The sequence below is a fragment of the Rhodamnia argentea genome, chromosome 4 (genome assembly GCF_020921035.1).
Source record: "Rhodamnia argentea isolate NSW1041297 chromosome 4, ASM2092103v1, whole genome shotgun sequence".
NCBI classification, from domain to species: domain Eukaryota; kingdom Viridiplantae; phylum Streptophyta; class Magnoliopsida; order Myrtales; family Myrtaceae; genus Rhodamnia; species Rhodamnia argentea.
The window spans coordinates 12657025-12683732 of record NC_063153.1 but is presented as its reverse complement, the minus strand read 5'-3'; the positions used below and the strand labels follow the sequence as shown (position 1 = coordinate 12683732).

The 26708-nt window shown below is 39.4% G+C and overlaps 2 protein-coding genes across 4 annotated transcripts; both read left to right on the top strand.

Moving 5' to 3' along the window:
• The first annotated feature begins 12518 nt into the window (after positions 1-12518).
• Positions 12519-20128, top strand: LOC115746667 (kinesin-like protein KIN-7B). Of its 3 annotated transcripts, none has more exons than XM_030682536.2 (15): positions 12519-12668; positions 13585-13802; positions 14003-14092; positions 14184-14284; positions 14389-14502; positions 14620-14701; positions 14950-15017; positions 15276-15335; positions 15419-15543; positions 16264-16462; positions 16970-17107; positions 17294-17383; positions 17602-18489; positions 18960-19264; positions 19490-20128. In XM_030682536.2, the coding sequence occupies exons 2-15, from the start codon at positions 13610-13612 to the stop codon at positions 19815-19817; spliced, it is 2781 nt and encodes a 926-aa protein (XP_030538396.1). In that variant the 5' UTR covers positions 12519-12668; positions 13585-13609; the 3' UTR covers positions 19818-20128. The 3 variants fall into 3 exon arrangements, with proteins under 3 accessions (XP_030538396.1, XP_030538395.1, XP_030538394.1); XM_030682535.2 differs by having other exon boundaries at positions 13546-13802; XM_030682534.2 differs by having other exon boundaries at positions 12520-12668; positions 13554-13802.
• A 2645-nt stretch (positions 20129-22773) lies between these two features.
• LOC115746670 (eukaryotic translation initiation factor 3 subunit K) lies at positions 22774-25919 on the top strand. Its single transcript, XM_030682539.2, has 8 exons — positions 22774-23061; positions 23320-23376; positions 23560-23610; positions 23707-23769; positions 24021-24071; positions 24152-24218; positions 25086-25168; positions 25290-25919. Exons 1-8 carry the CDS (start codon positions 22960-22962, stop codon positions 25491-25493), a joined length of 678 nt encoding a protein of 225 aa, XP_030538399.1. The 5' UTR covers positions 22774-22959; the 3' UTR covers positions 25494-25919.
• Positions 25920-26708: the final 789 nt, after the last annotated feature.

Sequence of the window (26708 nt, the reverse complement as noted above, 5' to 3'; positions counted from 1 at the left end):
CCAATTATCCAAATTCTATCTACTTTTCGACCCAAAAAAAAAAAATTCTATCTGCGAAGTCATTCCCTCAAAGCTCTTTTAAATGCAACATATGTATAGATTTTTTTTTTGGGCCAGGTCGAGTTATAAGATGAATTCGCCCAAGCAAAGATTTTATGTTACACACCAATAGCACACGAACAAGGTTCGACGTAGAATCAACCGTGGATATTCTATTGGCACATAAGAAAACAAGAGAGGAAGCAGTGGATATTCTTAAAACAATACCTTGAACTGGTGGAGGTTTCTAAGTGCACATCACCAAAGACAATCTCAAACTATGTACCTAGAGAGAGTTAACCGAGATAAGCTCGAAAACGACGGGGTTCGGGCGGGATTACTTCGAAACGATCGTCGCGACTAACAATGCGATTCGAAGAACATCCGGCAAAGCAGATTACAAAATTAAAAAAAAAAAAAAATTGTGAATGCAGAAAGCTACATAAACAAACTGCATTTGCAGGTTTTTCCCGTGGGGGAAAACTTGAACCAGAAGACAATAAGTGGCCTCGGTTGGAAAGTTAGGTCAGATTTCGGAATTGCAGAATTGCAGTAATGCCTCAAAAGTCCGTACAGTTTTTGCTACTGTAGTCAGGATATATAATGGATAAGGTCTTTTTGTACGAATGGATAAGTTGCCCCGTCGATCTTACGTGTAAAGTACGGGAAAAATCAGCAAAAAAGTCATGAACCCGTTATAATTGTGATAATTCATTAATTTTAATCGGAAATTACTGACATGAATAACGACTGTACTGCATAGCGCCATGTTAAAATGAACAATTTTTAATAACATTTTAATATTTTTTTTTAAATTTTCTTTTATTTTCGTTTCTTTTTCCTTTAAAGTGGCCGGTGAGATCCTTTAAAGTTGCCGGTGAGGTTCATGGCCCTCGCCTAAATCTGAGCAAGACCATCGCAACCTTGACCATGGGCTACGACTGCAATGATTTGGGCGAGTCTGGTCTCACCCCGGCTCTCACTCTTGGATGAATTGAATTGTCACAGATATAAAAAGTTTAAGACTTAATTGTCAAAAAAAAAAATTATGTAATAGGGGCTCCGTTTGTTTCACGGAAAATATTTTTCCGGAAAATATTTTCCTCAATTTCCGGTGTTTGGGGGGCGGAAAATGAGCGGTCAACGGAAAACATTTTCCGGTCAACAAAAAAAACCTTCTAAAACTAAGGAAAATGATTTCCTCATTTTGAGAAGAGGAAAACATTTTCCACACTTTTCATTCCTCCTCTCTTTCAACTATTTTTTCTTTTTAATTATTTTTTTGCTTTCTTTTCGTTTTTTATTTATTTTTTTAAAATTCGAAAATTTTATTTTTTATTTTTCTGATAAAATTTATTTTTTTATTTTTTCATCTTTTTTTTTTAGTATTCCTTCTTCTCCCTCGGTTGGTTGCTGGCCACGACCGCAGCCGATGGCTTCGGCCTCAAGCAAGGAAAGCTATTGCGAGGAACAGAGCCATGACGTCCGTCCCGAACTCCTTTTGCTCCACCCGAAGCTCGGCGGTGGACTCGACGCGCAGGACAACGGCGGCCTTCCTGGTCCTAAGGCTCACCGCCCCGACGTAGTTGACGTCGACGAGTGGGTCGGCAAGGCATTCGACGGCCGATTCGGGTCGCCGCCGAGGGTGGCCTCTAGGAGGCTTTGCGAGACCTCCGCGGCGCAATCAACGGGGACCACCTCCGTCCCCGATGAACGCCGATAGCATCGCGGGCCGGGGCGGCACCCGAGCTCCGAGCACCGTCGCCTCATGCTTTCTTTGCGCAACGCCTCTCTCCTTCGGGGTTTCTCTCTCTATCTCTAGAAACGCGAGCTAAGAGAGAGGGGACTTCAAAAGAAGTGAGCGCCAGAGTTTGTTTTGAAGAAAAAAATAAGACGAATTTTCCTTATCAAACGGCGAAAAATATTTTCTAGAACTTTTTCAAGTTTTTGCCAAACATCAGAAAAGGAAGTCACTTTCCTGGAAAATGACTTCCCGGAAAACATTCTCCGAGAAGGTCATATTTTCCGCGAAACAAACGGAGCATAGGTTTATGATTTTTTTTTTCCTTTGATAATTTTCCGGTAAAATGTTCATTGCGAATTGCCAAAGCTCCACATAAATGGAGAAAGGTTATGAAGTTCTAGGTGACGGGTGGGAGCCCAGTAATCAATTCCCGATGGGCATGCCCTAACTTGCTTTTTCCATGAAAACGATCTACTTTTGGTGGGTGCATCCACTTTAATGCAACAAACACCTAAGTTCGATTTGAGGTGTTCACACGAAAACAACGTGGTTAATGCGAGACAATTGATTTCGAGGGGCATCAACCATGAACAATTGCTGGCGAGTGCTTCCTTCTGTAAATACTTATACGTAGATGTGCGGGATCCGTTAAAATATCACGATTCATTTCATAAATGGAGTTTATATATTCTTTATATACACGTGTTCTCTATTTTCTATCAGGTTAAGTTTTTAGTTTGGATTTTCTAACATGGTATCCGAGCCTGATTATTCGACAGTATTGGTCGTACTTTCTGACAAGGTCCATGCAATGTTACTATTTAGGGCATTCTGGATCGGCGACTTTCTATGGTTTATCCATTAGGCCGACTCTATGAATTCTCACAAAGTCATAACCACATCCACAAATTCGAGCTATCTAGGGAAAAGGCAAGTGTGCCGTCGTTTTCCCCTCACGAAAGATTTCATTTACGTATGAAATATAAGAAGAAAGCAGGCCGCTGAAGTTAGGACAATGATGTATTTGGTAGGCCCTTTGTATTTACTGGCTAAAGCAAGCGAAGGGGGGAGTTTGGTCCGCCTAACTCCTCCGAACCTAAAGTCAAGACGTGAAAATGGGTGAGTGAAAAAGACTTCTCCTCCCCCTAGGTTGGAATTGCAGATCGGGTCTTGAGTTCTCTTTGTTTTTCTGTGTCTTTTTCATGCGTAACATGATTTCCCGATATGCGTTATCACGTTGTTAGGGCATATACTCGTTTATCTAAATATATGATAAGTGCATTGGAAGTCCTAAAACTTATCACGAAAGTGTAATTGAATCATAAAACATTCGGAAGGTGCAGTGAACTCTTACAAATTGTCACAAAAATATAATCAAGTCCTAAAACTTTCAAAAGGTGCAACCGAGTCCTCAAATTTGTCAAGAAACTGAAATTGAATCTTAAAACTTCCAAAAAGTGCAACCAATGGAAGGACTTGATTTCACCAATTTGACATATCTAATGACTTGGTTGCATATTTTGAAGGATTTATGACTCAATTACACTTTCCGACAAGTTTTACTACTTAATTGGACTTTTTGAAAGTTTTATGACCCGGTCGTTCTTTCGTGACGAGTTTTATGACCCACTTCCAAAAAGTGCAACCAATAGAAGGACTTGATTTCATCAATTTGATATATCCGATGACTTGATTGCACATTTTGAAGGCTTTATGACTCAATTACATTTTCTGACAAGTTTTACTACTTAATTGGACTTTTTGAAAGTTTTATGACCCAGCCGTTCTTTCGTGACGAGTTTTACGACTTCCAACGCACTTATCCCTGTTAATTTTTGTTTGCACATGTACTCGCCAATGGTATAAATCTTTCCACGAGCAAGATGGCTGTCAAGACATGGAAGATTCCCTAATTACCTAACTCTATCGATAAAATTTACGTGTATGTTCCTCTTGAGGTTACATGTAGGCCGTATTGGTGAGAGCTCCCATTCTGGCGGAAACCTAGTCGTTCTCGAGCTAATTCCAAAGTCATGATAGGTAGATAAACTGACCATTCTATCTTCATTAATGCAATTGATAGTAGCGAGAGTACATAACGCACGTGTGTTCTTCTTGTGAAGTTTAATGCTAGCTCCAAAGTTAGGTTAATTAGACCTGTCTTTCTGTCTCATAATCTCACTTGAATAATCCTATCTTAGAAACGAAGATATCATTCCTCACTTGATATTGGAAATTATGGCCAGCGATCGCCCTCAAATATATTATTAATTTTTTTTTTCCGAAAAGATGTTCAGACAAGAATCGTACGGACATTTGGTGGCCACCAAAGATGAAGTGCTTGGGGAACCCCACAATGGCACCTACACCTATTATTTCATTCATATTAATTTTGCATGCATTCCAATATAACTAGTGGACCCTATACACGTGGAAAATGAACTTATACGGCAGCTCGAGAATTGTGATGACTGAGAGAAATATGTAATGTTCTTTACTTCGTCAAATTAAGAGTGTATGAGTCTATTTATAGGTTTTATAAGAAGACTAGCAAAAGTAGCGAAACATCAATTACAACCAATTAGGACCAACAAAGAGAAATATATAAAATCTCCTAAATGTATCTCTCACATTCGTATCCAACTTAAGATGAATTGAAAAATGTTGACTTGAGTTTGGAGAAAAGATCTGCAGAACACCAGGTGGATGTGTCTTGGTGAAGACATCGACAGTTTGTTCAAGAAATAGAATAGAAACAAGTCAAACAAGGCCATGAAGAACATGATACCGAATGAAATGGTAGTCTATTTCAATATGCTCCGATGCGTTCATGAAAGGCATCATTATATGCTATTTGGATAGCGGTTTGACCGTCTCAATGAATGATTGTTTAGCCATAATGACACACTCCCATGTTAGTAACCATCGCAACCATAGTAACTCTAATGTCGTATCGACAAGAGCTCAATATTCCGCTTATGTACTAGAGCAAACAGCAATAGTCTGTTTCTTGCTACGCCATGAGATAAATGAGTTGCCCAAAAAGAAACAAGATCTGTAGTGCGGGGACGATCTCAAGGGTTGCCAATCTGGTTAGTATCGTAGTAAGTCGTCAACCCATGATAGAATGAGCAAAAAAAGTGAAGACCATGATATAATGTACATTTGACATAGCGAAGAATTAGAAGGACCGCAACAAAATGAGATATACGGGGTGCGGTCATGTACCGACTAACAATTTCAACAGCATAGGTAATGTTAATCAGAGAAAGAGTCTAGAATTCGAAAGAAGAGTCTCATCTTTGGCATCACATTTGACATTGATGTCAAGAGAAGTTGGAGTGATCTTGTTGTCAGAGAGTCCAATTCAAGAAATAAGATCAGTATCATATTTTCCTTGTGAAAGATAAGAACTAGAGTAATCTCAATTAACCTCAAAGCCCATAAAGTAGCTAAGTCGTCTAACATCTTTCATTCTAAACCGTTAATTGATATATTGCTAGTAATAACCATATCGTCCACATATAAGAGCATCATAATATATCCACGAAATGTGTATCGAACAAAAAGAACATGGGCGTAAAAACTAGATTTTAAGCCATTCCATGATTAAGCTAAACTTGGAATACTATGCCCGAGGAGCCTAATTTAGGCCATAATGCTCAACATAATCGACACAATTTGTTAGAAGAATGAGCATATCCTAGAGGAGGCATCATTTAAACTTCCTTAGTGAGATCGCCATTCAGGAAAGCATTTTTCACATCCATGTGGAACATAGACCAGCGCTCAACCGCGACAACAAAAAAAAAAAAAAAAATGGATAGAAGTAAGAGTTCAACATAAGCAAAAGTCTCTTCATAGTCAATTCCATATTCCCGAGTTAAACCTTTTGCCACTTGCTTATGTTTGTAATGATCGGTGGTATCATCTGTCTTTATTTTTATCTTATATACTCGTTTACAGGCTATAGTGGACTTGCCATGAGATAAATCAACCAAATCTCGCATATGAGATTTGCCTAAGGTCTGCAACTCATCTATTATCGTTTGCTACCAGAGAGGATTAATACTAGCTTTTCTATACAGACGAGGTTGGGAAAGAGAAATAACAGTAAAGTAACGATGGTAATTACGAAGTCAACTCGAAGGTTGACTTACTCTCATGGAGTGATGGACAGAAGATGATGGAATGTTGGTCGATAGAGAATCCATGAATGGAGTAAATTCGTGCTTGATTTTGTAAATCATGACCCGCGATTATCACTTTCAAACATTATTAATCTTCAAAAAGTTCATCCTACAAGCATTGTAAGAACATTTGGTGAACTCGTTATTGGCACCTATTATTTCAACAATTTAAGTTTTTAGAATAATTACCGTATATCTTAAACCGTTACGTGCAATTTCATCCAATTTCAATAGTAAGATTTGGGGCAAGTTATTACTTAATATTGAGTTGATATTTATAATTGAGCACAAAGAGAGTGGTTTATTCCATCTTAGCAAGCGTGCTGCTATGATCATATGTGGCTACATTGATAATCGACGATGCACCACATTATCGGTGACAACATATTTAGTAACACACGGCACTTATGATCTCCGATTGCTGTCGGTCCCCAACCTAATTCGAAGCGGACATGGTCTTATACAAGTTAGCTTCGATCTGTCTCATAAGAGGATCCTAATTTCCCAAATTGCATTGTATATTAGGCAAATCAACCTTGAAGCGTGGTTGAGAATGTTCTTAATTTAATGTTTCTTAGAGAATTTCGGCTGGGCATGACCGGTTTTGTGCGTACTGTTGACGCAAGACGTCTTTCAGACATCATTAGCTTTATAATTCCAAATAAAATTCTGCTTCAGTGGACGATAAAGTGTTTTTGACTTCTCATTTAGGCATAAAATAACCCGTCAAGAAAAATTAGTGGGTCTTACTTTAATATTTTTTCTAACTCTTTTTTTTCCCAGATTGGTGGCTTTTCAGATTGGTTACTAGATAACGTTTGTTCTACTCAAAGGGCCACCTAAGAAATTATCTGTATATGAAGTATCACTACAGAAGAGAGGGTGGGTGGTTCACTTTGTATTGGCGGATTGGATCATGACATAATGACAATGTTGAGGAAAATTGTTAGATTGTGCATGAGCATAGACCTCTTGCCATGCCTTCTCCTAACAATGAGGACTGTGGAATTGATGGGCAAACCTACGTGTACCTGTCCTAGTTAGATTTAATTCGAGCCAAATTGAAATTATATATATAGTTGCTTTTCCTCTTAATCCTATTGTATGAGTGTCAATTCAATCATAAACTTTTAAATTTTGTCGATTTTGTCCTAAAATTTCTTGCTAAATCTCAATGTAGTCCTTCCGCCTGGAAATTCTTGATATGGGTATCATCGGCCGTCCTATATGGCACATTGCCATGTTAGTGATTTCCGGTGAAAATTGGCCGAAATGGCTACGTTGGGATTTTATGGAAAGGTTTAGGATTCAATTAGCAAAATTGAAAAGTTCGTGACCGAATTGGAATCTATTTAAGATTGAGTGGACATCTGAGATCAATTGATTGTTATTTTGAAATTCATCGCTATTTTAAAGTATTTGAAACAACAACTTTTGATGAAGTACGGAAATTTTTTGACGGGCCCAACCTTGTCCGATCGACGACGACGACGACGACACCGGGTTCAAATTTAACAAGTAACTCAACGATTGCTACTGAGCTCACAACCTCGATTCCAGAGTTGTAACGGTCAATTTTACATCATATATTGGGCTTCTTAAAAAACGATCTGTTTATTCCAATCTTGCCACTGACTACAATTCACTACTGCATTATGCACGCATGCCCATGTTGTCGGGCCCCACTATCTTGTCTTAGTGAATGGTATATTTCGTTTTCCGACAAAAAAAAAAAAAAAGAAGGTCTAGAGGGAATGGTTGTAGGTAAGATGAAACAAACGATCAAACCTCGCTCTCTTCGTTCTTACCAAACCTTCACGTGGGTGGGGGTGGAAATTGGCGTCCTAGAGCTCCGATTGAACCAATCCTTTTAATTAGGGTGGGACTTTAGATGGGACATGGACACTGTGTAAGCTAAGCCTAAAGCGAATGCAAATTTAGCTAAATGAGAGGAATACGCATGATTTCGAGTGGGAACTTGAAAGCTTTTTCGCTCATGTAATCACATCAATCTCTCCACATCAAGTGTCCGAGATTCTTCGATTGGCAAGGATTTTCTGAAGGATGAAGGTTCAAACGACACAAATAATCTCTGAACTTTAACCCAATATATAACGTCGTTCTTGAACTTTTAATTTACTCAACACGATCTCTCAATGTTGTCATTTCATTAATTTTAAGTTCAATGACAATAGTGAACACCTTCATAAAGTTTATGGGATCAGAGATTTGAGTTAAAGTTTAGGGATCGGAACGTACAAATTTGAAAATTTGTAATCGTACTGTGTATTAAATTAAAGTTGAGAGATCAACCGCATCATTATTATGCCAAGGATTAACAGGGTGAGTGGGTCAAGTGGGGGGACAGCCCTGCGGGTCGAGGTCTTGCGTTTTCATTCCTCGTCTGCATCAAAGCACACATCCTGATAGATTCTCCCCTCATGTCTCTTGACTTTTATCCTTTTTACCGGTCATTTTAGGCGTGTAATAATCTGTCGGAAAACTTTGGCTGCTTTCGCTTTTGCGACTTTTGCCCCTCGCGAACTCACTGAGCCGCTCGTTTTCCAGGGCGGAGTCCACCGCCACATTGGTTGGTTTTGGGATCCGAATCCGAGGCAGGATTTGACGTGATTTGACCCGATTGGCTGTTCTAATGTCTCTCGTTTTCACAAGCATTGTCAACTCCATTTAATTTACGGCAACGGCCGTAAGAAAAGAGAAAAAACGAAAACTCCCATCTTGTTTGGTGGACCCAAATTCATGAAAAAAAAAATTTAACATCACGAAAAAGTAGTAAATTGACATATTTATGATAAATTTCTTCAAATTAATTTTTTGATCACAAAAAATTTTAAATTAATATACTTGTGATGAAGTTTTTTCAAAATAATTTTTTGATCACGAAAAATTCCGTATTGGCAAACATATAATAAATTTGCTCTTCATTAGGTTTTGTTAAATGTTGCGGTCAATTTACTAAGTTGGATAGCATATGGCAGTTGACGGGTGTACTAATTTAGAATTTTCACCCTTCATTTGTCACAAGCACACCAATTTAGAATTATTTGTGATATTGACTAAATAGATATTGACGGAGATTAAATTTGTCACAACCGTACTAGTTTGAAAATTTTTGTGATCGAAAAATTAGTTTGAGATAAATTTGTTAGAAATGTACCAATTTATGATTTTTCGTGATACTAACTCAAAACAAAGAAAGTGAAGCAACCCTCCTTAAACTTTTTTAATATGCATGCCTCGACAAATTCGGGAATAATTTCAAGGGTTAGGCCATTTTCAGCTAATAGATTTCAGAAAAATTGAAAAGACACATGCATTCAGGGCCCGTCCATGTCTACTGACTATGCTTCTAAGCAAAGATCTCCTTTTGGTCCCCTCTCGAATTTCGAAAAAGAAAAATTTGTTCGTTGACAATTCTTTTAAAAGCCGCGGGCGGGAAAAATGTATTTACTTTTAATTCACAGTAAAACTACACGATATTGACAAAAGAATTTGTCAAGATACTTTGTAAAACGCATGTGATGTGCGTAATGTGCGCCGATTCTAATGTGGTAAAAAATGTTAGGTCTACCAAGAAGAGTCTATAAAACTTATATTACATGCTGACTTATATCGTATGTACATGGCAAGCATTTCAATAAATAGTATGTCACTTCATAAGCATACGAGTTTTCGTAATCAATATTTAGATACCATGTCACCTCGAATATCGCAAATTATATTTCATGTCACTCCCATTAATCTAATTATACGCAGACATGATGCCGACGCCCACCAAACATTCCAACAGAAGGATTAACTTGAATAAAAGTAAATGTGTGGCATGACGATTCGATTGCACAAAATTGAAGTTGATCGAACGTTTCGCAACCGTTCAAAAAAAACACTCGGTTTCTATAAAAGCGGAAAAGAAGTCGACATGCTTTTTACCATATAAAACTAAGTGGAGTGTGCATCTGAAAATAAGATGGAGTTGGGCCACATTTGCCATCGGGCTTAATGCCTAATGACTCGACATAGTAGGCCCATCTTCAATAGACACATGGCGCCCTCCTTCGTGACAAACGAATTTTCATTTGGTATCTACACGGTGTAGATTCTAGAGATTTTTAATGTGATTTGGCTAACCGAACCGAAACAAACCGAACCGAACCGCACCCAATCGAAATAACCAAACTGGAGAAAAAGAATGTCTATTTTTCAATTATCTAAACCAAAAATCTAACCGAAGTGAAATGCATGAAATTTTCGGTTCGGTTGAGTTCAGTTAGCGGTACGGTTCGATTTTGACGCCTCTATTTACACTTGGCTAATCAAAGCCTTCACAAGGACGAAATCGAGTTGACCTCTAGTCAATTCGAATTTTGAGCGGGATATACCAAAGAAGATTATCCAAAAGTGTATGGTATGCTTCTTAGCATAATAAATCTTAAAGATCCATTCATTCTTACACACTGAGAACATCAATTATTGAGTCCCAAAGTATTGTCCGAAGCATATTGTATCCAAAGATCGAGATGCCAAGGTTTTAACACATACAAAAGGGTACATGGAAGGCCTATTTCCTATTTGTAGGCTTTACAAGATGACTATATGCAGTAACTACATAATCAATTATAATAAATTAAAATGATATCCGAAATATTATAGATACTCAGAATATCATAATATATAGTATTCATAATATTATAGATACTCAGAACATCATAATGTATCTAACATGATCTAAACATATTTAACATCCCTTCAAACTCAAGGTGAAGTAGAAGAAGTCATCTGGAGTTTGGATGAAAGATCCGAAAGCCCCCAAGTAGATATGCCTTTGTGAAGATATAAGTAGTTTGATCAGAAGATGATGTGGAAACAAGTGAGATAATGCCACGAGTCACATGATATCGTATGAAATGACAGTCAATTTCAATGTGCTTGGTACGCTCATGAAAAATATCATTATAGGCTATTTAAATAGCACTCCGGTTGTATTTGTAAATGACTATTTTACCATTATGATGGGACTCTCATGTCTTCTAATAACCATTGTAACCATAATAATTCTGTTGTTGTGTTAGCAATAGCACGATATTCCACTTCGATGCTATATCGAGTGATGACGGTTTACTTTTTGCTCGGCCATGATTTGAGTGAGGTACCAATAAAGAAGTAGTAACCTATAGTGAAGCAACGATCAAGAAGGTTACCAACCCAATCAACATCCGAATAACCTTTCAACTTTAAAGTAGAGTCGGTAGAAAAATGAAGACCATGAAATAAGGACCCTCAACATATCGAACAATAGGAAGGACAACAGCAAAGTGAGTCGTACTCGGTGCGGTCATAAATTGTAACATTTTTAAAAAATACTATATGAAAAGTCATTTTCCGGAAAAATAACAATATTTTCCGGTGTTTGGTTAAAACTTGAAAATGAACTGGAAAATATTTTTTGTCTTTCCATAAGGAAAATTGAACCTCATTTTTTCGTCGTTGGTTGGCCGAAAATTGACGAAGTGGACATCGCCCGTCCTACGCAATACGTCCGTCGATGTCATGATCAATTTTTGGAAATATTTATGAAAAATCAATTTTTTATTTTTCTTCTTTTCTTTGTTTTCTTTCTTTTTCTTTTTCTTTTTCCTTCTTCCTTAGCGATAACTAGCTAGCGATAGCCACAAATGAGCCTCGAGGTTGCCGACCCACGAATGTAGAAAAGGACAAGAATGAACAAAGAAAAGAAAAAATAAAAAAAATTAGAATTAAAATTTTAAAAAACTTTTAAAAAATCTATTATTTTTATTTTTATTTTTATTTTGGCCTTGATGGATTCGTGCACGAGCGCTGAGGACCTTGGGCTCGACCTCGATAGTACTAGGCATGGCATCCCGAGCATGGGCACGGGTGTCTTGGGCCTAGCCTTAATGGACCCTTACATGGCCTAGATGGACTCAGGCCAGGGTTCCAATGTCCTAGGCCTGACCTTAATGGACCCGGGCACGGGCACCGGGGATCTAACCTCACTATAAAGGGTCCGAGAACGAGTGTTGGGGTTTTCGTGCTCAAGCGCAAAGTTTTTGGTCCAAGCCTGAAAGGTGACTTTCGATTTTTTAAAGAGGAAATCGTTTTCCTGAATGTAATTTTTGATGAGAAAATATTTTCCGTTTGACTCAATTTTAATGCCGAAAAATGAACAAAATGTTTTTCCAAAGAAATGTTCTCCGCGCGACCCAGGAGGGCCTACTTCATCCGCGAGCGCACGAGGGATTCGATTTGGGTGCCCCCACATCAAACGCGGGGTCCGGCCCGTGACCCGTCCCGGCGCAGCGATCGATCGAATCGAATGGCTCCAATTCAAAATAAGGGCAACAAATTCTCTTTCTTCCTATATAAAACAACAATAATAATTTCCTTCAGGTGCGCGTGAGCGCGCACGACGCGCCCCGAACTCGAAAAAAAAAAAAATAACAGAAACCGAAATAAATAAAAATGGAAGCAAAAATAGCCGTTATTCCGTAACTCATTTCTCTCTCTCTCTCCCTCCCAGACTCTTATCTCTCGTTCGCGACGCACTCAGTCCCGTTCGCTAACTACACTCCGCTGGAAACTCTCTCTTCGTCCGATCTCCGATCGTGCTTTCGTCGTGATTTGAAGAGCCGATTCGGCGGCCGGAACCATCGCCGGTGAGTGATCGGTCCTCATTTGCATTTTTTCGTCGTGAATCCGTCGGGACCGTTGCGTCGCGTTTCCATTTCCGTCGCGTTTTCAGGTGGTTTTTTGTTGTTGCATGCTGATGATGATTGGAGAATGTAGACGCAGACCGCAGTGATCGATCGTTTCTCTCTTTTTATTTTCCCTTTTTTTTTTGCCCTTTTCGATTGGTTGAGATAAACCGAGGAGACAGCTGCTTTATTGCTGTTTGTCTTCGATTCCTCTGGATTAGCAGGCTTGGTTTGAGGTGAATCTGCTGAAAACTTGAGGAATGTGAGGAAGACTTTCTGTTCTTCTAACGTGTCGATGGATTTAGACCTATAATCGCTGCCGAGAGTTGTGACGAGGTCTGTGGTTTTTTGGTACTAGGTGTGCCTGGTTACTTCTTCGGATAGTTGTTTGAATGTCAAATGGGGAGGCGTTGGCTATGGTGATTGATCTATCCTGTGTCGAATTCGGAGCATTCTGCCAAATTTGGCATTGTTTGTGCTTCCGGTTGAAGTGGTTTTAGTGCTAACAACATGCTTGGTATAGTAAAAATGTAATTTCAACTATTCCCTGGACTGAATAGAACGAAGAGCCTACGAAGGGGATGTCGGTTACTGTAAAATTATTGTTATTCGCTATCCGGTAGAAGAAACAAATACTGCACGAGAACCTTGATTAATATAAAACGGTCTTTTCAGAGTCTGACTTCACTTACTATACTCCATGACTGCCCTTTTAGAACATAGAATTTGCCGTAAAAGCGACACTTATGGTGAACCACTGGCGATTCTTATTTCCTGTGACACAAATGCCTTTGTTACCATAGAGTTTGAGCTGTCCATTAGCCTAACCGATTTTCAGTTTTTCAGTGTGGATTGCAGTGGGCGATATGATTGACAGGCTACCAGCTACACCATCCTCTAAGATGCGAAGAGCCCCTTCATCTACACCTGGGGTCCCACGTCAAGAGGAGAAGATATTTGTCACTGTGCGTCTAAGGCCTTTAAGTCGGAGAGAACAAGCATTGTATGACCTGATTGCATGGGAATGCACTGATGACAACACTATCGTTTACAAGAATCCCAATCAAGAACGTGGTGCAGCTTCCTATGTATTTGGTACTGTTGAAGTGTCTATTTACGTTTGTGGAGTATACATTGCCAAAATTTAGTTATTAAGACCTTTCTTGTTAAGGAATTACCATAATTGCGAAAGAGAGTTATATTTCCAGGTAGAAATGTTGATTAATATACCAATGTGATATGAGACAATCTGGGAATTATCTGATTTCTGATCCTGATGCTGGTTTACAATGCAGATAAGGTATTTGGTCCCACAAGTTCGACTTACATGGTGTATGAAGAAGGGACCAAAGATGTTGCCCTCTCAGTTCTCAAAGGAATTAATTGTAAGGAACTAGTTAGTAGTTAATACATTGACATGAAAATCTCATGCAAATTGTTTTGTTTCTAGAACTAGACATTTCCCCATTGTTGCAGCAACTATTTTTGCTTACGGGCAAACCAGTAGTGGGAAAACATACACCATGAGAGGAATCACTGAGAATGCTATCAAGGACATCTATGAGCACATCAAAGAGGTACTTCTCATTGTAACAACAGAAATTTTTTTAGTGATTTTCCTCCAGAAGAAATATTTTCCTGCCTAGCAGGAGGCTAACTTACTCTGAAATCAAACTTTCAGAACCCGGAGAGAGATTTTGTTCTGAAGGTTTCAGCATTGGAGATATACAATGAAACTGTTGCTGACCTTCTGAATCATGATTCTGGTCCTCTTCGGCTCCTTGATGATCCTGAGGTGCACAAATATTTCTCTCATGTCAGCAAGGAACCTTCTCAAAACAATATATTGCATTAGTACCTATGTCTCAGTCATAATTTGCTTCTCTGTCCTTCTCTTTGTTTTGCAATACAGAAAGGGACCATTGTGGAAAAATTAGTTGAAGTAGTTGTTAAGGACAGTCAACACTTGCAGCACTTGATCAGTCTTTGTGAAGGTAAGCAGCTTTTCTAAAGTCAAGGCCACTTTGAATTCACGGAGGAGAGAAAAGTGTCGAACCCTTATGCCCCTATCATTTTGATAAAGATCTATCAAACAAATTATTCATCTATTTGTACTTTTTCATCCCCATATATAATCAATTATTTTGAGCCTACATATGCACTGCATGATATTGTGCATTGGACAATGTTGATGATTCTCTTTTTCAATTGGCTCAATGTATTGATGCATTATTTTCCTCAGCCCAAAGGCAAATTGGAGAAACTTCTCTAAATGATAAAAGCTCGAGATCTCATCAGATAATTAGGCTGGTATGAGTTCATACATTTGTGATTTCATCTTAATTTATCAGCTGTTCAAGATCATATTGCCCGAAAGACTTTTACTGCTATAGATTTCCACTTCTTGAATAGACTTCTTTCTCTCACACTAGTTGTAATCATGGATTCTACCTGCTACAGACACTGGCAAATTCATTCTTTTTGAACTGCTGGAGAAATCTTAGCCTGAATTGAACTTTCCACGTAGCACTTACTTTCTTCTTGTCGTGGTTTTTTAATTGGATTCAGATGGTTGAGAGCAGTCTCAGAGAGAACTCAGAGTGTGTGAAGTCATTCATTGCAAGTTTGGTATGTCTTATCCGCTTCAGTAATTATGTTTTTCTGATATGACAGAAAATTAGTTGAACAGACAAGAGCTTATTTACTTTCAGAATCTTGTGGACCTTGCTGGAAGTGAGCGTGCATGTCAAACAAATGCAGGTGGCACAAGGCTTAAGGAAGGCAGTCATATCAACCGCAGTTTGCTTACATTGACTAACGTCATTAGAAAGCTAAGGTAGATGATAAAAGCTTGATATCGTACATCATCATTCATCAAAGCACTCCAAAGCTACAGTTTGGCATTTTATTCGTAGATTTACCGTTTTCTTCTTTTCAGTAACTGTCGGTGGTGAAACCTAAAAGTAATGGCTGTCTTAGGGAACTTGTTACTTTGAAGTACCAGTTACTGTGATAGTAACTATATTTCATCCCCCCCTTTTTAATTGAAGAGGTAACTCTAGTTCGCTTGTCAATGCTTAAACTTAATTAAGCTAAAAAATGAGGAAAAGTCAATTTATACCCTCTTGAGCACTAGGTGCATGTTACATGACCAAACTAATGGTTAAAATGCCACTTAAATGGCTGTTCCAGAATCCAGCTATTAAAAGCATCGTGTTGGATTTTTAATTTGAGGATGACTATTAACTTGCTAACCTCCCTAGAAATGAATCACAGTATTGGACAGTGAAAGTAATAATGCATGTGGTTCCAACTAAGTCCTATCTTCTGAGAGGTGCAAAGGGCGGTTTCACTCTGCTTGTGAAGATGGAAGTGGGAAATTGTACCAGCTGTCTATTTTCTTGGGAAAAAACAATCCTGGAATAAAATTATACTAGATCATAATCTAGATAGATGTGGTGATGTGATGTTCTCATATTCAAATCATTTTTGCAGTCCGCCATTGTGCCAAAGTAACTCTGATTGGACTTTATCTCTCACTAATATATCCATGCAGTGTTGGAAGAAGGAGCGGCCATATACCATACAGAGATTCTAAGCTTACAAGAATACTGCAGCCCTCCCTCGGTGGAAATGCTCGAACAGCAATAATTTGTACCATGAGTCCAGCTCTGAGTCACATAGAGCAGTCAAAAAACACGCTTTCTTTTGCAACAAGTGCTAAGGAAGTCACCAACACAGCCCAAGTAAACATGGTAAGACAAATAGCGTGGAAGATCATTCAAGATCTGTCAGTTTCTTCTGAGATTTTTCCTTTGCTGGACTTTCTGTTCCAGTGTAGAGTTAAGAACGCAATATTCATCATCACTGCTCCTGTGAAAGTATGTCACTGTTTTGGTAGAAATAGTATAAAGGGTAGTCATTTTGCAGGTAGTAAGGTTATACAAGCTTTTTACACCCTTTAACTTGATGGACCGATAGAAAACCTGCAACTTCAGGATTTCTTGATAACCCAAGAGATAACAGATTTTACACTCTGAGATATGTCCATCAACCTGTTTGGACATTTTTTTTTGCTGAAAACTTCACAAAGAATGCTCAACTGGACCTCTCATCACACGACACTTACTCATTCTGTAGGAGTTCAATGAAGCTTGCCAAGGAGAGTAAAAACATTTTGTGTGACATGTATAGTCAGATTACTTGCGTGATTGGGGGTTAGGTCCTTTCTCTGCTGCTAATAGGCAAATTTTTTTATTCAGTTTATATCTGAGAAAAAGTTGGTGAAGCGTCTTCAGAAGGAAGTGGCCAGACTTGAAGCAGAGCTCAGGAGTCCAGATCTTTCGTCCTCTTCACGTTTAACAACCCTACTAAGGGAGAAGGAGATGAAAATCCAGGAGGTAGGTGCTTTCATACAAGTATGATGCAAAACTTCTCATGCTAACGATGCAGCTGCGTGGTGAGCAAAAAGCAAACTTCGCTTTCAAACAATGTGCATGACTTTCTTCCTAGTAGCTGGTTTTATGCTCATACCACCAAAGTTGGAACAGAAATTAAGTTTACCTGAACCGATTTTTAATATGCAGATGGAGAGGGAAATGAGAGAGCTCAAGCGCCAGAGAGATCTAGCACAGTCCCAGCTTGAAGTAGAAAGAACACAGCACAAGGAACTCAAGGTACTCCGCTGACTATAAACGTACAGAATCTTGTTCTGCAATCAGGAATCGTTAAAAAGTGAACCATAATCAGACAGTAAGAATTAGTGGAGGAACATCATAACAGAGGTGTAAGTGGGGAAAAACTCCTCTATAAATTGGACTTATTTATGGGACCACATGACTGTGACTTAAACTGTATTAAGCAAAGCCCTTCTTTCCATCTCTTGCTGATTCAGGGCCTCAATCAAGATGGACCTTCAAGTCAGGTAGTAAGGTGTCTTTCTTTTCCGGTGGAGATGGAAGCAAGGCCTGGAAGTTCTACTCCTGTAACTCGACCACGAAATGCATTTGGGGGGCATTCAACACTGAGGCAGTCAGTTACCTCAACTGACCCTTCCATGCTCGTGCATGAAATTCGAAAAATAGAAGAGCGCCAAAGGCAGCTTGGGGAGGAGGCTAACCGAGCAATTGAGATACTCCACAAAGAGATCGCGTCCCACAGATTAGGAAGTCAAGAGGCTGCAGAAAACATAGCAAAGCTACTTTCTGAAATCAAAGACATGAAAGTAGTCAACTCTATTCCCGAAGGTATCAAGATCGGAGAGACAGCCAATCTTCAGGAAGAGATCCTTCGATTAAACTCTCAAGAGAACAGCATCGCATTGCTGGAAAGGAAGCTGGAATGTGTTCAGGAATCAATAGACAAGCTTGTTTCATCTTTTCAGGCTAGTGCTGAGTCCCCAGATGACAAGACCCAATTGAAGAAGAAGAGATCTCATCCTTTCTCCTTGAGCAACAGTCCAAACATACAACAAATTATTAGGTCACCATGTTCACCAATGTCCTCCTCTAGGAAGGTGATGGATTTTGAGACTGAGAACAAGGCTCCCGACGGAAATGTTTATGTTCCTAGCAGCGAAAAAAATAATGGAAGTAAGAAATATGTCTCGTCAAGGGAGGGAACTCCAACCCTGGGAAAATCAGGATCAGTTAATGTGAAGAAAATGCAGAAAATGTTCAAAAATGCTGCTGAGGAGAACATCCGGAGCATTAAAGCTTATGTCACTGAATTAAAAGAGAGGGTGGCCAAGCTTCAGTATCAAAAGCAGCTTCTAGTTTGTCAGGTGAGCTACATTTAGATATAGAGTTTTGTTATTTCAAAGCTGATTATACAATATTTCCCGTAGTTCACATTGAGCATAAGGAACTTTGAGAAGTTATGTCTGACAGCAAACAGTTAGTATCAGACAGAGTTATAGTATCTGAATGTCTGTTTAATTATATTTTCAATGAACAGTTGTAGAGTGAATTGCATTTTTGTCCTTCTATCTTGGTGTATATGTTATGCTTGCACCTGCGTCTGTGTGAGCTGCATTGTGATTTGGGCAATGCTAATTGAGGTAGGCAAATGAATGACAATGACACAAAAAGGCATGAGGAGGTGCGTCAGCAAGACTAGCTTTTCTACTGTGATGTCTTTTTTGTTTCTTTTCTTTTACTTTCTTTTTGGAAGGCAATTAATACAGATTTTAGCAGGCAGATTATTCGTGTAGTTTATCTTTACGGCATATGAACAATTCTTTTTTAATGGAAGGTGTTGGAATTGGAAACAAATGGGACAACTATGGATGGGGCGGATATAGTAGAGCAGTCTCCCCAGCCATGGCCTTTGATATTCGAGGAGCAGAGAAAGCAGATCATCATGTTTTGGCATTTGTGCCATGTTTCGATCGTGCACCGCACACAATTCTATTTGCTCTTTAGAGGAGACCCGTCAGATCAGATATACTTGGAGGTTGAGCTCAGAAGGTTGACATGGTTGGAGCAACATTTAGCAGAGCTTGGCAATGCGAGCCCGGCCTTGTTGGGTGATGAACCAGCCGGTTCTGTTACGTCAAGGTACGTTTTCAAGTATCTGAATCAGTCCTTCTAAATGCATATGATACAGCATTAACTTCTTTTTACCGAAAAATTATAACGATACTCCGAAAGAAAGTACTACATACCAAGCTAAGGGACTTGCATTAGCAAATCTGTTGCACAAATGCCAATAGTCACAACATGTTATGGCATGATATGTCTAGTCGCTGAACACGTATCTCGGGTTATATTCTTGTTACACAGCATAAAGGCTCTTAAGCAGGAGAGGGAGTACTTGGCAAAGAGGGTCAGCTCGAAGCTGAGTGCGGAGGAGAGAGACATGCTGTACGTGAAATGGGAAATCCCGCCGGTGGGAAAGCAGAGGAGGCTGCAGCTGGTGAACCGGTTGTGGACGGACCCTTACAACCTGCAGCACGTGGAGGAGAGCGCAGAGATCGTCGCGAAGCTCGTCGGGTTCTGCGAGTCGGGTGAGCACGTCAGCAAGGAGATGTTCCAGCTGAACTTCGTCTCCCCGAATGACAAGAAGTCGTGGTTGGGCTGGAACTTGATATCAAACCTCTTGCATCTATAAGCCAACCATTCATGTAGGGATGATGATTGCAGGAGATCGTTTGAGGTTTGTTCCATGAGGTGAAGATCGAGCTCGTGTTTAGAGAAGCCCAAAAGCGTGCCAACGCTTAAGGATTAGCGGCAAGAATTTGTAAATTTCTGATGCTGCTCCTAGTTGGTTAACTGATCTTTTGATTTCTGATGTTAGCCTTAACGAGATTACCTGACACTGTAAAACTGATGTTTTGATAACTGATGTGGAACGGGGCATTTGCCTCCTGAAAATGATGATGTCATAAATGTAGGGAGCTATTGTTTCGATTTTTTGATCAAGTTCTTTTTCTATAAAAAAATTAAAAGGGTAATTCAAGACTGAAATAATTTTGGTCACAAGATGGTGAAATGACTTGGTATCAACGTGGCAGGTACCACGTTGGCTGCGTAATAGATATATAAATTAGGCAAAAATTTGAATAAGGACTTAAAATATATCTTCATTTTCTTAGATAAGCACCTGAAGTGCTCAAATTATTTTAAAGAAGAGCCCGATCAAATGACATTTTTTTTCCTTTTTTTTTGTTTTTCTCTTTACTTTTCTTTTTTTTTTTCTTATTCTTTTCCCCTCCCCCTCCCCCTTAGGCCATCGCCGGCCTCGGGCTCGGGCGGCCCTCACTTGGGCGACACTTGGTCGGGCAAGGGCAACCCTCACCAAGCAAGGGCAACCCTCGCCCGACGCTTGGCCCGGCGTTCCTCGCCGGTGTCGGTCGAGGGTGGCCCTCGCCTGGGCGAGAGGTAGGCGGAGGATTGGTTGATGTTTTTTCTTGTGTTTCTTCGTGATTCACAATCTAGGTTGGCGTTTTTCTCGGGTTGTTATCTCGAGCCTTTTTTTGTCTGTTATTGAAACGTAGGCCATGTCACTTTTGCTTTGCTTTGTTTTACAAGTGTAGTCTAGAACTTTTGTTCCGAAGAATGTGTGTTTTGGTTTCACCAGTTACTGTATTTATCTTTGTCATTATCGGTCTAGGGAAGGAAGTGAGCTTTGTTGAAAAGTAAGGGCCTGCATGGCAATCATTCTGATATGAAAAAGTGATTCCGATTAAAATAACTTTTTCCGATTTTGTTCCCTGGATGAGTTTTAGAAAATTAGAACGCGTTTGGTAACTATCTAAAATTTCTGTTTCTAGAATATAAAAGCGTTTGATAACCGCACAAAATTTCCGTTTCCTAGAATAATTACTTTTCCCAATTTTTGTCATTTAAATCAAATAATTACATAGTTACTTTGTGAAATTTCATCCTACATTTCGAATTAATCGAAAATTAATCCATATTGATTCTTGTATATGACATATTGCATATTAAAATATATAAATTAATATCAAGAACCATCACAAGTCATTTTCGTCATTTATTGTGGGTTTCATCGAACACTTTTAAGCGAGCAGACAACCGACGCGAGCGATTCCTTCATTTTTACAAGAAAAATGTACTGCACTACCTTGCATTGCGTGCATTTTTTGTTCTAGAAAATTAAATCTCAGTTTTAATTCATTGAAAACTTAAGAACAAGAGCTTGCTAAGTGTTCACGATAGTTATTTTTGTCTTTTTTTTCAAAATTTTCTAAAACTAGACTAAGTCTAAAGTATATAAACCTAGGCAAATCACAACCAACGAAATTAAGTGTGCAATCAATGAATCATGACATTGATAAATCACATCATAAAATCCTACTAAAACCTTAAGGGCTTAAAGAAATGTGCTTCGAGTTTAATTGCAATGGTGTTTATGATTTTTCTAAAAAAAATAAAATCTATCAAATCTAGGCCAAAATTTATGAAAATGAGGTCAAACTAGCCTAATATAAACTTCTTCTATTTTTAGGGATTTTCTAAAAAAGATCTTATATTTTATAATTTTTTTCATTTATTATCTTATTATTTTTCTTTGAAAATGAGACCTCATTCTGTTTTAAGTGGAGGAAAAATTGAGAGAACCGAAAAGGAAAAGTGAGAAATATGGGACTTTATTCTGTTTTGTGATTCTCAAAAGTCATTCTTTTTTCCGGAATCAACTTTTTTTTTTCTTGTTTTTGTTCTAAAACTATTTCCAAGAACATAATCAAAATCAGAATCATTTACGTTATCAAATAGGATTTTCATCCTTTTTTTTTTTTTTTATTTTGGGGAACATAATTATAGAACTAGAATAGTTACCATGCGGGTCCTAAATTACTAGGATTTCGTGTACCATTCATAAAAAAAATTGGCTTGGGTCTTGCGAGGGTCGCCCTTGCCCAACCAAGTGCCACCCAGGTGGGGGGAGTTGTCGCCCGATGCAATCCCAAGCGAGGGTCACCCAACACCGATCAAGGTGAGGGCTATCCAACGTAAGGTTGGCGTTGGCCGGAGGGGGAGGGGAAAAGACCTGTCGGAGGGGGGAGAGGAAAAGAAGAAGGGAAAAAAAAAAAGAACAAAGAAAGGAAAAGGTACATGGAAAAATAGAAAAGTGCAAAAAATGCAAAAAATTAAAAGATCGAAATGCCCTTTAGTCGGGTCATACTTTGACTTGAGATCATTATTTGAAATAGGTCCATTTTAAACCTTTATTTGAGAAAATGAAGATAATTTAAACCATTATTTGAAATTTTCCCAATAAACTATATTAGTCTGGAGAGAAATTTACTCTTACTTAAGATTAGAATGGGAAAAAGAATAACAAAGATGTCTTTATAATCTTCAATTTATTAAAATATAGACCATTAACCTTATTGGTGATGACCGAAAATTTTACTCGAGAATAAATTGGAACAAAGGATAACGAGGGCCGTTTACAATCCTTAATTTACTAAACAAAAATAATTAATTTAAACCAAAACTAATTTAAGTTTATTCTGCTCATCATGCTCAAGGTTTTCTAAAATTTTCGGACAAGAAAAATATTGAAAAGAGAAAAGCGGGGGACAAACACGTCAAATCACACCACGTAAACTGAAGGAGACCCTAAACCCTTCGCCCTTTCCTCTGCGTTCAGTCTCTCTGGTGAGCGACGACGAAGACGACGAACGACTGAATCGATTCGAAGATTCCTTCCAAGTAACGGTTCCGGTCTGATTGAAGAGTTCGCAATCGACAGTGATTCGTGGTGGGCGCGTTGGTGAGAGGATATGGGGAAGGAACAGGTCTCGTACACGGTGGAGCAGCTCGTCGCTCTCAATCCCTACAACCCGGACATCCTTCCGGATCTCGAGAATCACATCAACGAGCAGGTATGCCGTCGATGATCGTCTTGCGATTTTGCTGGTGTGTTTTGTGTGGCGGTGGTCGATTGGGTTGAACTTCTTTGTGAAATAAAAGGCGTGAGAGTTGGTAAAGGCTTGGGCTTTGTGGAGGTTAGATGGAATTGGAACGACGGTGTTAGGAAAATCCATTGGATTCTACGTAGTGTTGGAAATTGCGCCGCGGGAAGCTGTTGTTTTGAGTTGCAGAGAACACTAGTGAATGCTGATTGGTGTTGCATTTGGCAGGTTTCTTCGCAAACCTACAGCTTGGATGCAAATCTCTGCCTCCTTCGCCTTTATCAGGTAATGCCAAGGTTACTACCATGATAAGTGCTGATTCTTTTTTCCAGGGAGAATTCATGCTCATGGTGCTGTGATTTTAGCTTTGAACTTTTAGGCCAATGATTTGATTAGCTATCTTGTCCTGATTTGCTTCTTGTAGTTTTATATCGTTATTGGACATCTGATGTTGGCCTATCTTTGCAGTTTGAACCTGAGAAGATGAGCTCCCAAATCGTTGCTCGCATCTTATTGAAGGTTCAACTTGCTAAGACATTGATACATTCTTGTATTATGCTTTGCAATGCCATTCATGTCCAATGATCTCTCTGTTTGTTTGCATATATGAATCAGGCGCTCATGGCAATGCCAGCTCCAGATTTCAGCCTTTGTCTCTTTTTGATTCCAGAGCGAGTGGTATTGATTTTCTTTTCCTTTTCCTCATGGTGTAATTGATCTTTGGGACTATGTCAATTGATTGTAGGGTCAGATGGTTTGCAGTGATAAATTTATCTTAAAAGCTCGTTTCTCTTTATGTTGGAAGGGTTTCACTTTTCCTGAATCTTCCCTTGGCAAAGTTTTATTCTGTTCTTAGTCTGGATTACCCTACTGTATCCTAGGGCGGTATAGTGAATCATTCCTCTTTTTATGTCTTGTTGATTTATCAGCAAATGGAAGAACCATTCAAGACTTTGATTGTCCTCTCACATTATTTGGAGGTACGTCTATAATTAGTTTGTTTTCTCATGAATTCCATGAGAGGTCGACTTTTACTCAATGCTTATCTCCTTATTCACAGACAGGAAGATTCCGTCAGTTCTGGGAGGAGGCAGCTAAGAGTCGTCATCTAGTGGAAGTTGTGCCAGGTAATTGACTTGAGGTGCCGCATTCGAGTGTTGTGTTCTCTATATAGCGGTCAACTTCCTTTGTTTATGACTGTTACTATTACTGTCTTTGTCTATGTTCTTGTTCAGGCATTGTAATTGATTATTGATAGAATTAGAGAACCTAAATGGGCAAGAGTCATACATAGTGCATATTTGATGATTTCACTATGCATGCTGAAATCATGGAACAGAAATGAATTATACCATCTATGGCATTCGTCTGCTGCAATTTGGCTGAGGATACTAGCACTGTCTTGGGTAAAAGTCTCAGCTCTCCGTTAAGAAGCAGGAATAGTATTTGCAAAGAGATGACTTATATATTAATAGAAGAAATACATCTAATTCATAGCCTAGACAAGTTATCACAATTTTCTTTTACGGTTGGTTTAGGCATCTGTCTCTGGTATGACTGTCCATAACTTTGGTATTGGCTTTATGCGAAGGTTTGTTCATGCTCGGAACTATTTCATGTGGCCAATACTCCTAGTGATCTGAGAGTATCTCTTGTCTAGAATTTAATTATGTAATTGAGCTTTTCATATATTTCTGTGTAGAAATTCAGACCACATCTGCAGTCAGAAACTAAAGTGATGGCAGATTTGGATCTTTTCTTGGTTAGAAGACATTGCTTTTTTCCTTTTGCATTTTTCTTTTCTTCTAGCTTTCATATTGATTCTTGGCTATTAGAAGCTCCTTAGTTTTTGCTTCTGTGGGCTTTGTTGCCAGTGGACTTTCTGCTCTACCATGCCGGGAGAACTTGTATTTTGTTTGCTGGTTTGATCAATTACTTTCTTCATTTCCTATCAATTTCACAATGCACAAATAGATTACAAATCTTTAATGCAGGTTTTGAACAAGCAATCCAAGCCTATGCTGTTCATGTATTGTCATTGACTTACCAAAAGGTTCCCAGAACAGTGCTCGCAGAGGTACTTGTCTGCTGTGTAGCTTTACTACCCCTCTAAATTATTAAGTCGTGGGAAGTAGGTCGAGCCACTTAATAGCAGCATACATTTAGCGAAGCTCATGATTTGGTGCATTACATTGCAGGCTATCAACATAGAAGGTCTATCGCTAGACAAGTTCCTCGAGCACCATGTTGCCAACTCTGGCTGGGCCTTGGAGAAGGGACAGGGCAAAGGTCAACTGATCCTCATACCCCAGAACGAGTTCAATCACCCTGAACTGAAGAAAAATGCCGCAGAGAGCATTCCATTAGAGCACATCACCCGCATCTTCCCCATCCTCAGTTGATTCATCCGATTGAAAGCTGGAATTTTTTGTGCTTGCAGAAGGTTTGACGTGAATCTGTGCCCAGGCTTCACGTACTCATTTCTGCCCTGAAATATTAAATTTTGGAGATGTGCAACTTTTTTTTTTCCCTGGCTATGCTTACGGTGTATTTTTTTTTGGATGACTTTTTCAGAGAAGTGACAGGCAAGATACTTTCTTGTGCTTTGTGAGTACGAAGTTTGTGCCCTAATCTCTAAGACGAGAAAGCCTGTCCGTATATCGGCGGGTTAACCCATTGGGCCCGCCGAGGCCGGGCCCTGCTTCTACGGAAATGGATTTAGTTGGGCGGGCTGGGAAAATGGGCCTCATAAAGATCTGTCGTCTGACCCAATCTGACTTAGTTTGCCCAAAGCATATTCAGGAAAGGGCCAATGTTCTTCATGTGTTGAATGATAGTTTCTCTCTTTAGCTGGACGCCCTTGAGCTCGGTGCCTTGAATCCCAGCTTGATCCAAGTATTTTGGACGTCGGGTTTTCCATGAGTCCTACGAGCCCGCTTTAGCTAGTCGTCAGCATACCTGATCATGGCTCTATGACGAAGTTCCAACCATTAGATCATATGAACCCCATGAGAAATCCGACGCAGTTTAGTGTGTGCTGATTTGGGAGAGGCTCAAAATGGCCTGGGTACACGCAAGACTTGCTTGTCAAAGCCGGGCCCAAACTTGGCCCGGGACTGATAATTAGCTTCACTAGTCCGAATTAACCGGTAAAAAGCAGCAATTCTTTTGTGGATGGACGGAGGATACCAGTCAAGGTGCCAGCCGTCTACGGTCTATCCTAGCGTGCTCGGCCGATGGTTTGCCTTTGTTCTGAAACTACTAAATTTGCGACCTCTATTCTGGATCCTCAAAGCCGTTGTGGGAGTGTCACGGGTTCTCACTTATCTAGAAAATGGAACATCAAAAGCAGCCCTGCTATCACGGGGTGAGCTGTTAAAATGGATTTAGTCGGAGGATTGCAGGATACCCGTGAGACTCGTCTAAATGACGTTCTCTGCAAGGTCCACGATTGCCCTCCCTTTAGTGGCCTTGGGTTTATTTTGAATCCGTTTAAACTGTCGCCCCTCATTCCCACTTTGTTGTGGTGATTGAAGAAACAAGGCTTTCTACGGTCTGATTCCAACAGGTTCATCTGCCATCGGCGACGAGAACTGAGTAATGTAACAAAGGTAACG